The 15,551-nt window shown below is 36.3% G+C and overlaps 1 protein-coding gene across 2 annotated transcripts in view; it reads right to left on the reverse strand.

The window, feature by feature from the left end:
- ACAD11 (acyl-CoA dehydrogenase family member 11) overlaps window positions 1-15,551 on the reverse strand; it is a 71,010-nt gene that overhangs the window by 46,409 nt on the left and 9,050 nt on the right. For both annotated transcript variants that reach the window (XM_074312842.2, XM_019725930.3), the window contains exons 2-5: window positions 11,781-11,880; window positions 10,780-10,905; window positions 10,043-10,204; window positions 8,025-8,189 (exon numbers count right to left, since the gene is read on the reverse strand). In XM_074312842.2, the coding sequence (XP_074168943.2) occupies window positions 8,025-8,189; window positions 10,043-10,204; window positions 10,780-10,905; window positions 11,781-11,880 (553 nt within the window). The remainder of the gene's footprint in view (window positions 1-8,024; window positions 8,190-10,042; window positions 10,205-10,779; window positions 10,906-11,780; window positions 11,881-15,551) is intronic.

The raw sequence follows: 15,551 nt of genomic DNA on the forward strand, positions 1-15,551 counted from the left end.
AAAGGTTTGAACATATTAAATTGAAAACTAAAATGAGGAAATAAATGAAATAGAATACACTCAAAAATCACATTTTCTATCAAAAGCAAAGCTGAGGCCATAGTTTGCAGTCTTTATCCACAGCGGAACATCTCATGTATGAATATCTATCAACTACTAACTAACTGGCCTTTATTATGCAGAGCAGGGGTGTCCAAACTTTTTTCAACGGTTTTCACCAAGGGCCACATGTGGTAAAATACACAGCCAGGCCACTCACTCGAGGTGAAGTACGTATTGCCTCTTCTGGTTTATTTAAGTAAACTAAATATATTTTTGGAATTTGCTGCAGGCCAATTAACAATGGATTGCGGGCCACAGTTTGGACACCCCTGATGTAGAGCCAAGTCCTCTGGTTCCATTACTGGCCATCAGTTCTCCAGCATTTTATTTTACACAGCCTTAGTATATCTCTACTAAAGAGCAGAAGCAAAAAAAGCTGAAATCTCCCAACTGGGAATAACTGTGGTAAAGAAGAAATTCTAAAGATTACTGATTATAATTTATTAATCTATGCTATGTCATGTATAATTACGAGTTTGCTTTGGTGATGCATCTTATTACATAAAAAAATATTAGTTTTATGGCAACAGTAATTTTTTAAGTAAGTTGTTTCATGCTGTATATACAAAAATATAATTGTTATAAAAGATGTTGGGTTTTTTTTTTTAAATATTTTCACAAATTATGCTGTTGTTTTTTATAAATTTTATTGGGGAACAGTGTGTTTTTACAGGACCCATCAGCTCCAAGTCAAGTCGTTGTTTTCAATCTAGTTGTGGAGGGCGCAGCTCACTGGCCCATGGGGGAATTGCACCGGCGACCTTGGTGTTATGAGCACTGCACTCTAACCAACTGAGCCAACCGGCCACCCCAGATGTTGTTTGTTTTATGAATACAAAATCCACCATTATATAGCAACATAAGAGTCATGTCATTTGGAACCAATAAAACAGAAAGCTTTCCTCATTTTACTTTGTAACAATATGCACCAAGGGAATAGATATCTTTATGTTAAGAACACAGGATATTAAACTGTAAATACAAGGGGAAAAAGCAATTTGCAGAATAATACACATATTATTTTTGTTTAAATAAAAAAGGTTACATATGAATACTCAAAGTTGAAATGATATACATCAAATGGATAGCAATGGCTGTGGTTATTTCAAAGGATTAAGGTGGGAGGGATGGGGCATAGGAAGTTTTGCACAGAAAAGTGACATCATAGAATTTGCATTTTGAGGAGTCATTCTGCTGCTAGGTTTTGAATTGACTGTAGGAAGCCAGGGAAGAGGCTGCAGAAATAATCTAAACAAGATTATCCAAGCCAGGTGAAACAGCAGAGCTCATTTGGGCAATGCAAATTACTGAGTTTCATGTCTTTATCTAACTTTGTGTGTGCTTGCTCTCTCTCGCTCCTCTGGTACACTTGTATTCATTATTGTAGCTTTCTGGGAAAATGTGGACTTTGGAATCAGATAGATCTATACTCAAATCCTAGCTCCACCATTTATTTAGCTGTGCAACTCTGGACAAACTAGTTAATCTCTCTGACTCTCAATTTTTTCAGCCATAACATACACCTCTTGTATATGGTTAAGTGTGACTATTAACTGAGGGCAGGTAGCATGTCTGTTTTGTTTACCAGTTCATAGCAAAGTACCTGGCACATAGTAGGTGGACAACATGTATTTATTCCATGAATAAGTACAGAGCTTGGCATATAGCAGGTAATCAAAATTTTTCTATTAAGAGTACTAGAAAAATTGATCACTCCTTCCTCCATGATTTGACTTTATAAGGCCTTTTATTGTTGTGTTATATTGTAGTATAAGTTACTATACTGTTAATAGCTAGATTTGATAAGCTTAAAAAAAAAGATTGGATGCATTTTTCTCTATACCATTCTGTTTGTTTCTATGCTCTTAACATTCAAGGAAAAGATGAGACACTTCCTTACACAATAAATGTTTACCTTTGTTTAGTGAACAATTCCTTTGTAGTTAAGTTTCAAGACAGCTGAAACATTTTTTAGATAATTACACAAAGCTGTAAAACAAAGGCCAGTGAGAAAAGTTGATGGTTCATCAATTGTATCAATTAATGTAAATTAATTAGCAAGTTAATTAGAATCCTGTCTATGCCTGTTTGTATACAGCGCTATAAAAAGCTCAGCATAACTCCTAGTAATTGAAATGAACATTTACTAGTTCATCTTGCTGCTAAAGAACTTACTAATAAAATGATTTCTGACCATTTTTCTGCAACCTCAGCACAACTAAATGTTTTTCTTTTTGTTGATCATGTTCTACATTGAGTTTTCATTTTTCTGCGTATGCTTTTTGTACTATAGAATTTTATTAATATGTATCTTACCTTTCTGAAACAAAAGAAACATGCAATCTAAGAGGACAAACAGTAGATGAAGAAGGCAGGGAAGAAAATAATACAATTTTTAATAAAAATATAAACTAGGAGTAAGGTCATTATATGCAATTGAATGTCATAGGTCATGTATAATTGTTAGTACAGACAGTAAAATCTGCGGCGTTGTCTATGGGCAACATAAAGTGAGAAGTATGATCAGTCACAACGATAGGGTATGTACATTAAAAACAAACCAGATGCTCAAGAGTGATAATTTTCCTTGACACTGAGCCTTAAGAAAAATGTCACCCATCAATCTGCATGAAAGACATATTATGTACAGGGCTGAAATGTCTTCAACATTTCAAGGGGCATATAATCCCCAGAAAGCAGTTTGTGCTGATAAATGAGTAAAAGGACAAAAATGAGTCAAGTAGAAGGCAGGAACATATGCTGGAAAGTGGGAGTCTAGATGAGACAAGCAACTTGACGGTTTGAGAAGAACAGAAAAGATGTGAAAATCTGTTTTTTAAAAAAGTCACAGATTTTTACAAAGAGACAAATTTACAGCTTAGATGAAATTATGCAGTATAAAGATGTCCCAGACCCAGTTAACCTGACTTCATGACTATTCTACAGCATAAATATGATGACCCAAGATCAGGGTTGGAGATTGTATAAAGTCAAGTGGTGAGAAGATTCTGAAACAATAACAAGTCTAAGGTTAGGAAACTTTATAACTCTTACATTACTTATACACATCCACAGTCAAAAAATTATTAATTCAATTGATAATAAACAAGGTAGTTTTTAAAATGATTGATTATGTCCACAAAGGCCAGGCAGGATAAGAAGTCAAATGAAGTCTGAAGGGGTCCATGCATTCTAAAGTAACAGCAATCAAATTTGCAGCATTGCAGGTAAGGAAACAAGAGAACCAGAAGGTGAAGGTGTGATCAAAGACAACCATTTCTAGATCACTGAAGCTAACCAGTTCCAGTGGAGATGAGAAACAGGACAGTGTAGAAGCAATGATACAGAGCATCGGAAGTCTGCAGGCCTGAGTTCAAAACTGGATTTACTACCAAAGGGCATTTACTAAAGAGTATTTTAAAAATATCTGTAAAATAAAAAGGTTGAAAAAATCCAATCTCCATGTCTTTTCTTGCAGTAAAATTAAATTTTATAACTATGCTTTTCCCCAACTACACTGACATTTTAGACACAATGGGGGAAATTAAAAAGAAAAAACCATTAAAAATACAAGTTTTATTTTGCATATCAAATCATTCTTTTCTTCATAAGTTATTATGTAGAAGGCTGCAAGGTTGACAACTTCTGCAGAACCAGTGTACATATATTTGCTATCTTATATACATCTGACTACTAATTAATGGAAGTGGATTAAATATCTATGGGTTGATTTGTTTATAATGAAATATATTTGTCTTTCAAGTTGAAATGGCACAATGCACATAAAACTCCACAATCTTAAACACTTCTCTGCCAGACGGGTGAGATTTATATTTATTAGGTTGGTGCAAAAATAATTGCGGTTTAAAGGTTAAAAATAATAGCAAAAACTGCAATTACGTTTCCACCAACATAATAGAAAATTTACAGTATTTCCCAGAAAAACTGAATTCCTTTTGAATGTTGCAGTGAGCATGTTGCGTGCGGAAATGCACACTCAAACATTCTTCAAATACTTTACATATAAGTAATGGGAAAATAACTAAGGAATGCTCAACTGAGTAATAGGCTTTAGTTTTGCCATACCTTTCAGTAACCCTTTGCTGGCTAACCACACACATTTCTGGAAGAGTTATCACTTAAAATTATTTTTGTTTTCTTTCTTAATTGTTTGGCTTTCTGATAAAAATAAAACATGGTGTTTTGCAACAACAACAACAACAACAAAAACAATAAAACCTCAAAACTTAAACATTAAAGAAATGTACACTTACAAGTCTCCTATAAGTCCATCCCCTACAACCACTGTTTAACTTTTAGTAAATATTATGAAAGATTTACTTTTACCTTAATATCCTTAATATTTTTCTGAAGAATAGAGAATAAGCAGTCTTAGAAAAGTAGAATAGAAAAAGAGCAACCCTGAAATGTTGTTGTGTGTTTTATGCACCGATTTAAAAGGTATGAGGTGTGACCAAACAATACAGAGAATGTTTAAATAAAAAACAAATTATTACAGTAAAAGACACTTGACATTAATCCCCCTCAAAATACCCGCCCTCGCTTTGAACTCACTTATCCCATCCTTCTTGCCACTTTCTGAAGCAGTTCTGGAAGTCCTCTTTCGTGAGTGTCTTCAGTTGCACTGTCCTGGCTACCTTGATGTCCTGACTCAATTCAAAACATTTACCTTTCCTGGTCCTTTTGACTTTAGGGAAGAGCCAGAGGTTACATGGTGCCAGATCCAGTGAATAAGGTGGATGAGGACACACTAACAGAAACTGCCCCACCAGAAGCGATGTGTGACACGGAGCCTTTCTGTTGTGATCACAAAATATGGTGAATGCTGCTGCCGAGTGCCATCCAACGGAAAGGCAGGGATGTTTAATACAGGAAGCGGTGCATCGAACCTTAGTAACAGCGTGTGACAAGTTTCAACTTGTTCAGTGCAGTCAGTCAGGTGTGAGCTACGACTGAGAGAAGGTGTGTTTTAAAGTGTGTGTAAATCATCCTCCATCGTGACAACACTCCATGTCACACATCGCTTCTGGTATACAGCAATTGCTGTCAAATAAACACATTATGGTGTGTCTTCATCCACCTTATTTACCAGATCTGGCACCATGCAACTTCTGGCTCTTCCCCAAAGTCAAAATGATTCAGGACAATGAGGCAGCCACAACAGTGCAACTTAAGATACTCACGAAAGAGGACTTCCAGAACTGCTTTAGAAAGTGGCAAGAACAATGGAATAAGTATATTCGAAGAAAGAGGAGATATTTTGAGGGGGATTAATGGTAATGTGTCTTTTACTATAATCAATTATTTTTAATTTGAACATTCACCATATTGTTTGATCACACCTTGTACACAATGTGAATTTCCAGGTTTTGATAATATACTACAGTTGTGAGAGATCCATTTGGGGAATCTGGATGATGGATATACAGGACCCTTCTGTGCTATTTTTACATCTTTTGAGACTAATTATTTCAAAATAAGAAGTTAAAATAAAAATTGAGGGACAGAGAAGGATTAAATAATTTGCTTTAATAAAAATTTAAAAATTTTTAATTAAAAAGAATAAAAATTAAGCATAAATATATGAGATGGAAATAGTTACTTAGTGATTAACTAAAATTAATTCTTTCAACATAGATTCATGCAGAAACATGTAAACACCTGCTACATAAATGAATAAAATACAGTCACTGCTTCAAAGGAGTTCTTAGCCTAGGTTTTGAGCATCTACCATATAGACTCTAGAAGCAAAGGTAAGAAAAAAATTAAAGACATAATCCTTACCCTCAAAGGAGAAATAAAAAGCTTTCGATCATATCCCTAGGAACATATACAGGTGGGCACATATTCAACTCCAATTTGTGGAGTGCCTTCACACACACACAGAAACCTAATTTCCTACTTACTTATGAAACTTAAAAACCGAGGTGGATAAGATAAACTTGACTAAAATTAAACTTTAGTTTCGTAGCTCTTAACGTCAGTCCAGAGTGGGTCTCTTTTCCTCCCTGACTGCTCTTATAGTTCACTTTGTATGGCATACACTTTAGCAATTGGGTATATATTGTTCTATGCTGTTCCTGAGTATCTTTTATATCCATCTGTATTTTGAGCTTATTAAGAGCTGTATTTTCTTTCCAACACCATGTTCCAGAGCACATAATTGATAATGAATAAATGCTAGTTGACTTGCACTCTGCCAACCATATGTTACTAAAAATTAGCTACAATATTTATAGGAGGCAGAAATTGATTAAATTTGATTTAACTAATAATTACAGGATTACTGGGTACAAAGCAGAAGACATCTTACTAGCTACTGTACAATACTAAAACATTAAATGATAATGATATATGTAACAAATTACTACTGCAGCTAAATAGCTTAAAGCTATGCCTCTACCAGTTGTTTCTTTAAAAAAAAAAAAAAAAAACTCTCCCCAACTATTGAATATTCCACTTGTCTAAAAGAAGATGACATCTGTTTGTAAACTTTAATCCTATAAGAAATAATATTCTAATATGAGATTAACTATTAAAAAAGAACAATTTTTTTGGTACTTATTGAAGTTTGCCATTAGTTTCAGCATATTATGCTAATCCTAAAATTTATACATCTTGGTAGGCAATACGTACAAATAATTCAGGAGATCTAGGTCTGAATTTTTCCTTCCTTAAGTAATGAATAGAAAAGAACTATAGTTATAGAACACATAAAGGACTCTGACTTATTCAAAGATAGGCTCTTAAAGTATGAATGAATCAAATGATATAGATCAAATATAGGTCAGATCCTGCTAGGTTTTAAGTTTTTATAATTTTTCCAGGTTATTAATTAGCATTCTTTAACTCTCTCACTTTATATTTAACAAAGTTAGAATTCAGAATTCATCAGTGCTATTAAAAGATTGCACATACACATAATTACATATACATAACTTTAATAACCAAATTGACTTTTCCAGGAAAAATTTGGTCTTGCTAGTGAATGTGCTCATATGTCTTCACATTATACTTGACTTTCAATTGATACAGTATTATGACAACAATGCAATTTATAATGTTATTTTCCTCCTGTTCTTGTCCTATAGGGAGGTTATGAAAACCGAGAAACTTAGCACATGAATTTAGAGCGGTGCTTCCTGCCCTAAAACATCTTAGCTTTCTGGGAAAACTAATGCATACAGAAAACCCTCCTCTAAAAAGCAGGGTTCAGGGAACTGTAAATCTTTCACACTAATGTCAGCGTACTCGTAGTGAGGGCCAAGTGTCTTGTTCAAAAGCATATAGATGAGAGGAGAATTGAAGTAGCTTCCTCATTCCCACCAAACTCCTCTAATCCTCAGCCTCATTGTCAGTGCTCAGTGGAGGAGGGTTATAGTTTTGATTTGTTTGTACTCTTTATAAAGATTACACTGTGTACATTAAATAGAGCAAGGTTACATTAATCTCATGCAATTCTTTCCAGGCCTCAAAAGAGGAATTCTGTCCTTTCTGAGTTTATAATGATCAAATTAAAAATTCTCCATGAGACAGGAAAAAGAATTGAAAGTGAAAATGAACCAGAAGAACATGAACATGGATAAGCTAAGTATTTTTAGTCAATGAAAAACATCTTTGAAAACAGCAACATGCTTATAAATCCCCAAATCCTAATTGAGCAGTAAATCAGACACCACTCAGGATTAGACCCACCCTTAAATGTAGGCAGATGCCTGTGCTAGAAAATCTGCAGGATTTGTTGCAAAGTGTTGTGTGGTGAAGACAGTCCTGAATTTAGGGGAAGAGTGGGGATGGGTTGGGCTCCTTCAGCACTCTCAAGGGAACATTTTGTGTTCCAAATTAGTGCTTGTGTCCCAAAGCAGATCTACTTAACTTATTGTAAACATGGCTTACAGTACCTGTGTAGGGTGGAACACTATGTTATCCAGTTTGAAGTCTCCATGAATCAAATTTTCTTCATTGTCATTATCTGGCAAGTTTTTCATTAGCCAATTAGATAGCTGGTTCATGGCAGGGATGTCCCGATGAGCTGCAGCTTGATACTGCTTTGTCCAGGTTGATATCTAAATATATATAAGAAAAATAATAGAGCTGAAAATGGAATGTAAGATCCAGTAATTCTAAAATTAAAACAAAATTCTACTATATCAAATTTGGTTTTATTCCTAACTGCTCAAGAGGAATGCCTGTAAGTGATACTCACATCACCCTAAAACACTCTTATCTAAAATGTAAACATTTGAGTCTCTCTTCCATCTAGCTCCACTTTACTTACATAGATTTTTATCTCTCTCTCTGTCTCTCTCTGTCTCTCTCTGTCTCTCTCTGTCTCTCTCTGTCTCTCTCTGTCTCTCTCTGTCTCTCTCTGTCTCTCTCTGTCTCTCACACACACACACACACACACACACACACACACACAATACTGGTCTAGGAATCAAGAGATGTGTGTTCTAGTCTTTATTTTGTGATTATTTTGTGGAAGTAAAAAAAAAGAAGGTACACAAATACACACATGTATGCACAAATAAGCATAAAGTTTCTGGAAGGGTCACAAGAAACAATCCCTTGAAAAGGGAATGTTGGGGCTAGAAAAAGAGGGACATTTTCACTGTTCATTTGAATACCCGTTCTTATTACCCACAGAATCTTGTAAATACCAGGGGTGCCAAAAAAAATGTATACACATGACTTGTATTTATCTTTTGTTATTGGCATATATTGAGTATTACAATTTTAATACAGTTTTCCCTTTCTTAAAATGTGCATATATTTTTTGGTACCCTCTGTATATTATAGGTATGAGGAGTGCAAAGATTTTTATTGTTCTTAGAATCAAATGCAAACAAATCAACTTAATATCAAAGTCCTCCATCATTTAAGACCAGATCATTTATCTGCTTATATCTATCTTTCTCCCCACTCCCCAAGGTATCTCTGTTCAATTTAGTTCAGCAAAGAGCTTCATCTTTGTAATCATACAGACCTGGGTTTAAATGATGTCTAAGCCATTTAATTGTGTATCACTTGATACCTGCAAGCCTCAGTTTCCTCAGCTGCAAAATGGGAGTAATAATACCTATGTCTTATGGCTGTTACAAAGATTAAAGAAGAGTAGGTCAGCAATTCATCTAGCATGGGAATTGGCATATAGTGAGTACTCTCTAAGTCTTAGTTCCTTTCTGTCTCCCCTCAACCCCCTCAAAAAGACATATGCACAAAGGGAAACAGCCTCATACATATCTGGTCTTACTGTTCCTTTGATTTGAAATGTTCACCATCTCTTCCCTACCACTCTAGAGTTTATCCTTCTTTAAATATACAATGTAAGATACCTCTCTCCCAGGAAGATTTACCCACTTAAACAAGGGCATACTGAATCTACCCTCTGAATGGAACAGCTCTCATGATGAGTACCAAACAATTTACTACTAGATTACATACTCTTTTATACCATTTTCAAATTTCATATTTTCAAGTTTCATATAAATGAGACTCATGTATAGGTCTCTCAAAATTGACCATAATTTCCTTTGGAAGAACTTATTTCTATTTTCTTGATATTTAACACAGTACCTACCACATATTAAACACACAGTCATGCTTAATAAATATCTGTTAACCTACCTTAAAAAGGGAAAATTATATAGAAAACATGTTGCTAAATTAAACGAAGAGGCTAAAATAGCTTTAAATTTGTATTCATATACATGCTGTCAGTTACAGAAGCTTCTGCTGAACAAAACCTGATCTAAAGATATAAATTATTTTATGCTTAAAATAAGTCCATGTGAAGGCTGATATTAAAAGTTACAGCCAAGTTTCAGAAAAATACAAAATAATAGGTTTTAATTTTGACTAGTAACATATATTATTTCTAAAAACTTGAGAAAAGAATCCTTTTATGTGGATGCATTACCTGTCTTTTGCAGTACCCAGCACCTATACCATATCCTTCCAGCTGCAATGAGTGTATATTCAAGGAATGCAACTGAGCCAAGGTTTCTATCATGGCCACATATATGGCTGAGCGTTCTGCTGGGCTAACTCCAGGAATTGTGAAATCACGAAAGATTCGACCCTATGGAAGCAATTACAACGGATAATTTAAAACAAATATTTTCTTAATTCTTTGCTGTGTCATCATCCCCTATTGCCTACAAAAGATCAGAATAAGTTTTGCAATCAAAACCAATTCTTTGCAGAACATGCTAGAAAAACATACATGAAACACGTTTAATGTAAGAGTATATATCCCAAAGGGAACTACAATATATAACAAGATGAACTTGAAGGACAAAAACTACTCTCAAGTTATATTTTACAAAAAACTTAAAAGAATTTGAATTTATTGTTCTTAATGGATTTTCCATTTGGACTAATTTTCCCCCTACCGACAGGACAGTTTGGTTATTGCCATTACATATAGCTCTTTACTGACACCTAGAGGAAAATTTAAGAACAAGTTAATACGTCCTAATTATTAATTTGTTCCTAGTCTATTTTATCACCACATTGGGTGTGTGCTCAAATTAAAACTAAAGTTTAAACCCTTGCAAAGCAAACTAATTACCTAAAATTTTGACTAATAAATGATCATTTATTAACATTAATTTCAAAATTAAAAATAAAAGCAACAAAGTAAGATTAATTTACCTGCACATGTTCCATCACATAAAATTCTGTTCCAATAACAGAAGCATTGCTGCAGTACAATAAAGGCTTGGGAACAGGGAATCCAACTGAAAACAAAGCTTTCTGGACTTTAAATTCTCTATCAATCTAAATAGGATGATAGATTAGTAACAATCAGAAACAGAAATTTAATAACTCCTTATAAGCAAACATTAAGGCTAGAATTCAATTGTAAAACAGTACCAACAAACAACTCAGAGGATAATAATTTCCTTATTATTTTCCTTAAATGTAGTCTTAGTGCAATTATTATAATTTAAATTAGGCCAGCACTAAAAAATAATTAGGCTAAAAGGCCAGGGGCATTCATGGGGCTTAATCTTGGCTCTGCTAACATGAAGGCAACAGTTCCTTGAACACAGTATTTCACAGACATCATCATAAAACATCTCTTTGTTCCCAACAGTTCCCTGATCACTGGCTCACTCTTTCTCACATAATAATGTGCTTTTAAAAACATAATTAAAGGGGTGGCCCGGTGGCTCAGGTGGTTGAAGTACTGTGCTCCTAATGCTGAGGTTGCCGGTTAGATTCCCAGTGAGCTGCACCCTCCACAACTAGACTGAGAACAACAGCTTGAACTGGAGTGAGGGGCCGGAGGAAGGAGGAAAAGAACATAATTTCAATATATAACCAAAGTACAAAACATTTATAAATGAGTAGCACTGAAAGTATTCAGTGGATGACTGTATTTCTAGCCAATTGTACAGGAAGGAATGAAATCCACAAAAGAATTGGTTGTTGCTCAAGATTAATAACCTAAAGATAGATCTCAGCCTCAAGTCCCGTCTCAAAACAAAAAGGGGCATACAATTCAAGTGAAATTTTTATCTAAGAATAATTACAATGCATTTTCTATTATTTAATAATAAGACTTTCAAAAGCAATTTAAATTGTTTTTGTGGGTATAAAATGCATTTATTTGTCAACAAAGAATATATCATTACATGCGTATACCATACCTGATGTGCTTTAGGAAGAAGTGGACCAGGTGGTTTCTTCCTGAGTACATATTCTTGAAAGCCTTTCTGGAGATAAAAGGTTGGGTTGGACTGTCCTGATCTAGATAAGAATAGAGAAATGGTCAATTACAAAGATTATTTACCTTCTTCCCCAAATCCTACTGAAATGACAGGAGAAACACACAATGAAAATAAATCCATTTCAATGTTGGAAGGCTGAGAGCGGTGCTACCAGCATCTCAGAATATGAGTTTGGGGATGATATGAAGCAGATGACAATGAATACTGGAACAGCTGGGTTAGTGTCCCCTCATCTACCATTGGAGACAGAACCCTCATATGCATCACCAAGGTTAGCAACCGAGCACAACTCTGTACATTGGGTATCTGATAAACAAGGTGCTAGAGTGGACATCTGAGCCAGTGCAACAGTGCCCAGGTAATTCACAGACACCAAGGCACTGACTTTCTCCACCAGGTGAACAGAAATTCTCACACAGACTAAGGAAATACACTCGAGCTACGAAAACTATCCAATCTATACCTTCATTTACAATATGAGCAGTGTAGAACTACCCAACTTTAAAACAATCCAACATAGCATGAAAGAGAGGTCTTAAACTAAACAAACAAAAGAATCAATCCCTGAGGTAATAGGTAATAGGGGAAAGTGAAAAAATTTCTTTTTCAAAGTATCTCCCTAGGCCTCCAGCCTCCATCAGCTAAGAACTCGAGTTCAGACTGAATGCAGCAGCAGTTCCAGTGTCTACATGTTTCTCCTGGGTTCTGACCCACCCTCCTCAGAAATCGTATCAAAGAGCACTGATCTTGGCATCATCTAATCCTGTGTGGATGCCTGTTAGCATAAGCAAATGGAGGTAATTGTCAATGGTCAGGAAATGGGACCATCTCAAATTCTGTTGTCTATCTTGACATGGGACAATGAACCTAAAAAAAACATTTATTTAGGCTAAACGTCTGATTGGATGCTTTTTTGATAATGTAGTCATACATGAAGCACTGGCCTTTCATAATGGTAAATGACCCAGGTGAAATATAAAGGAAAACTAAAAACTTACCATTGAAGTTACCATAGGGGTTAATATATGACCGAGCAACTCCACTCTTAGGTATATATCCAAGAGAACTAAAAACATGTTCACACAAAAACTTATACAAGAGTGTTTCATAGCAGCACTAGTCACAATTGCCCCAAAATGGAAACAACCAAAATATCCACCAACAAATGGATAAAATGTGGGCTAGCCATACAATGGAATATGACTCAGCCAAAAAAGGAATGAAGTACTCATACATGCTACCACATGGCTGTGATACGGAAGAGCCCCCTCACTATAAAAATGTTAAGTCTCCTTTCCCTAGCGTCTCCACAGCCCCTGGTTATAATCATTTTTCAAATCAGTTTCTTCATCATAAACAGTAGATTGTTTTCAACCTGAATCGTAGAAATCTCCTATTCCCTGCTTTAGATAATTACCCTAAAGCTTGTGATTTATGCTTATTGATTACAGTCATTGTAGCACAGCGCTCTTTCCAGGCCTAGCTCCTGGGTGAACAATAACTGAATGACGGGTTCAACCAGAAGAAAGGCCAGGCTCCATGAAGCTGAACAAGTTTTCATCACACAGTCACCCTGTGTCAGTGGCTTTGAATCTTGCTTCTTGGACCAACACTTTTAACTCTATTAACTAAAATCTATCTCTCCTCATCTAGAGGCCATTAGGATACAAGTGATGCCCCACCAGGACTTCCAGTACCTCCCGACCACAGAGGTCAACATGTTCCTCCAGGCAGATCTCAAGACCCCTCCCCCTCATCGAAGATCAGACAGGGCAAGAGTCCCGTGAATCCCCAATAGGTAGGGACAATGGCCACATTCAGCAGGAAGCAGATACAGAAGAAGAGATCTCCTGTTCCTCAGCTTCCCATAGAGACTTATGGGGATCACGTCTCTCAAGGGGGACATAAGGCAGACAGTTAGGGACAGGAATTGGGTCTCTGAGATGCCTGGATATGTCGGATAACATTCCTGCACCTCCAACATAGCCTATGGGAAATAACCACCCGAAAGACCTCCCCTCTCCACCCAAACTTTCCTTTGTTTACCTTAACCGTTAGCCATTGTCAATCACAAGTATCAAACAGCCCCACAATTAGAGAAGAGTAGCCCATTCTAGAAGAGAAGGAAATAAAACCTCCAAGTCCTCGCCAGTCAGTGCCTTTTGAGCCCCTCCTTTGTGCTCGGGCCTGCTCCTAGCTCTTTGGAGTGTACTTTCACATCTAATAAACTGCTCTTTCACCGCTGTATTTCTGGTGTCTTGTTCAATTCTTTGCTCGAGGCGCCAAGAACCTGGACACTGTGCTGAGAAGGGTCTGTTCTCCAGTAACAGATGGACTTTGAAAATATTATGTTAAGTGAGAAAAGCCACTCACAAAAGGCCACATATTATATGATTCCATTTCTATGAAATAGCCAGAGAATATATAAACCCATAGCGACAGAAAGTAGATTAGTCGCTGCTAGTGGATGGGAGGAGGGGGGACTTGGAAGGTAAGGGTTTCTTTTTAGGGTGATAGCAATGTTCTGGAATTAGATATTGATGATGGCTGTACACCTTTGTGAATATATTAAGTAAAAACCCACTAAATTGTACACTTAATTAAAATTTTTAATTTTATGTATCATGAATTTTATCTTAAAAAGAAAAACCAAAAATAAAAAACCCACCAAACTAGAAGCTTCTCCTCTGAGTATGTATCTACCATAATTCTAACAAAGATAAAAAAAAAAAAAAAAAAGTCCACCTTGGGAAGATCACCACCAACAGTGTGAACAGAGTACCGGCCAAATGTAATCACTCTAAGCATCAGGCCTCCATATAGTGTGGAACCCAGTGATGGTATCAATACAGTAAGAATCATTAATAAGCCAAACTGATGGTAATAACTATTGTTTAGGACGTGACAAGACATCTGGTGCTGTGTGACTCTATAACCAAAGAGGTGGTACTTTGGATTTGTCCAACCTTAATTAACAAAGACGGAATCTTTGCATTAAGTGTGTGGTTAGGGACACTCACTTGGTTGGAGAAGACTTTGACTAGTCAAGCTCACCAGCCCCCAACAGGCCACCCTCAGCGCTGCTTCACTTAGAGGTGTACGACGGACGACCGGAAGTGCAGTATGCCAGCGGGGCAGCATCCGATGAGTTTTTTCAGCAGAGTCCTCACAGTAATCCATGCAGCAGACTATGGTTTACTCTATGACCCCGTGTCCCTTTCAGGTTTGAAGAAATGAGACCACAGTGGGTGAGTGTGGGTACCACCCTGGCTTCGCAACCTCTGGCTCCACAGGAGCCATTATCTCTAGTAGCAGCCCTCTGGGCACAGCTTCCAGTGTTCTGGCAAGGTATATACCCAGCTGCAACACCTCATGCGCCTGGGGAAACCCAAAGTATCCCACAAGGTACAGTTCATTCACAGGACTTCCGGTTCAGATGGAGTTTATCAATTATGTGTTATTTTTACCATGAGTAGTGTTGCCTGGAAACACAGCGGACATGTCACCTTTACTAAGTTTCCAGAACAGAGTTAGAAAGCTAACTTAACTTGTCTGTAGAGAAGTAGAAAAGGTTTGTAACCCTTCCCTCACATCATACTACATAAGTCTCGGACCCATGACATCATACTAATGGGGGGCTCTGCATCGCCAAGCTTCAGAAACTTAGAAATTCCTACAGGATTTTTTCAA

The sequence above is a fragment of the Rhinolophus sinicus genome, chromosome 5 (assembly GCF_057876585.1).
Source record: "Rhinolophus sinicus isolate RSI-liver-muscle chromosome 5, RSI-T2T, whole genome shotgun sequence".
In the NCBI taxonomy this organism is placed as follows: Eukaryota; Metazoa; Chordata; class Mammalia; order Chiroptera; family Rhinolophidae; genus Rhinolophus; species Rhinolophus sinicus.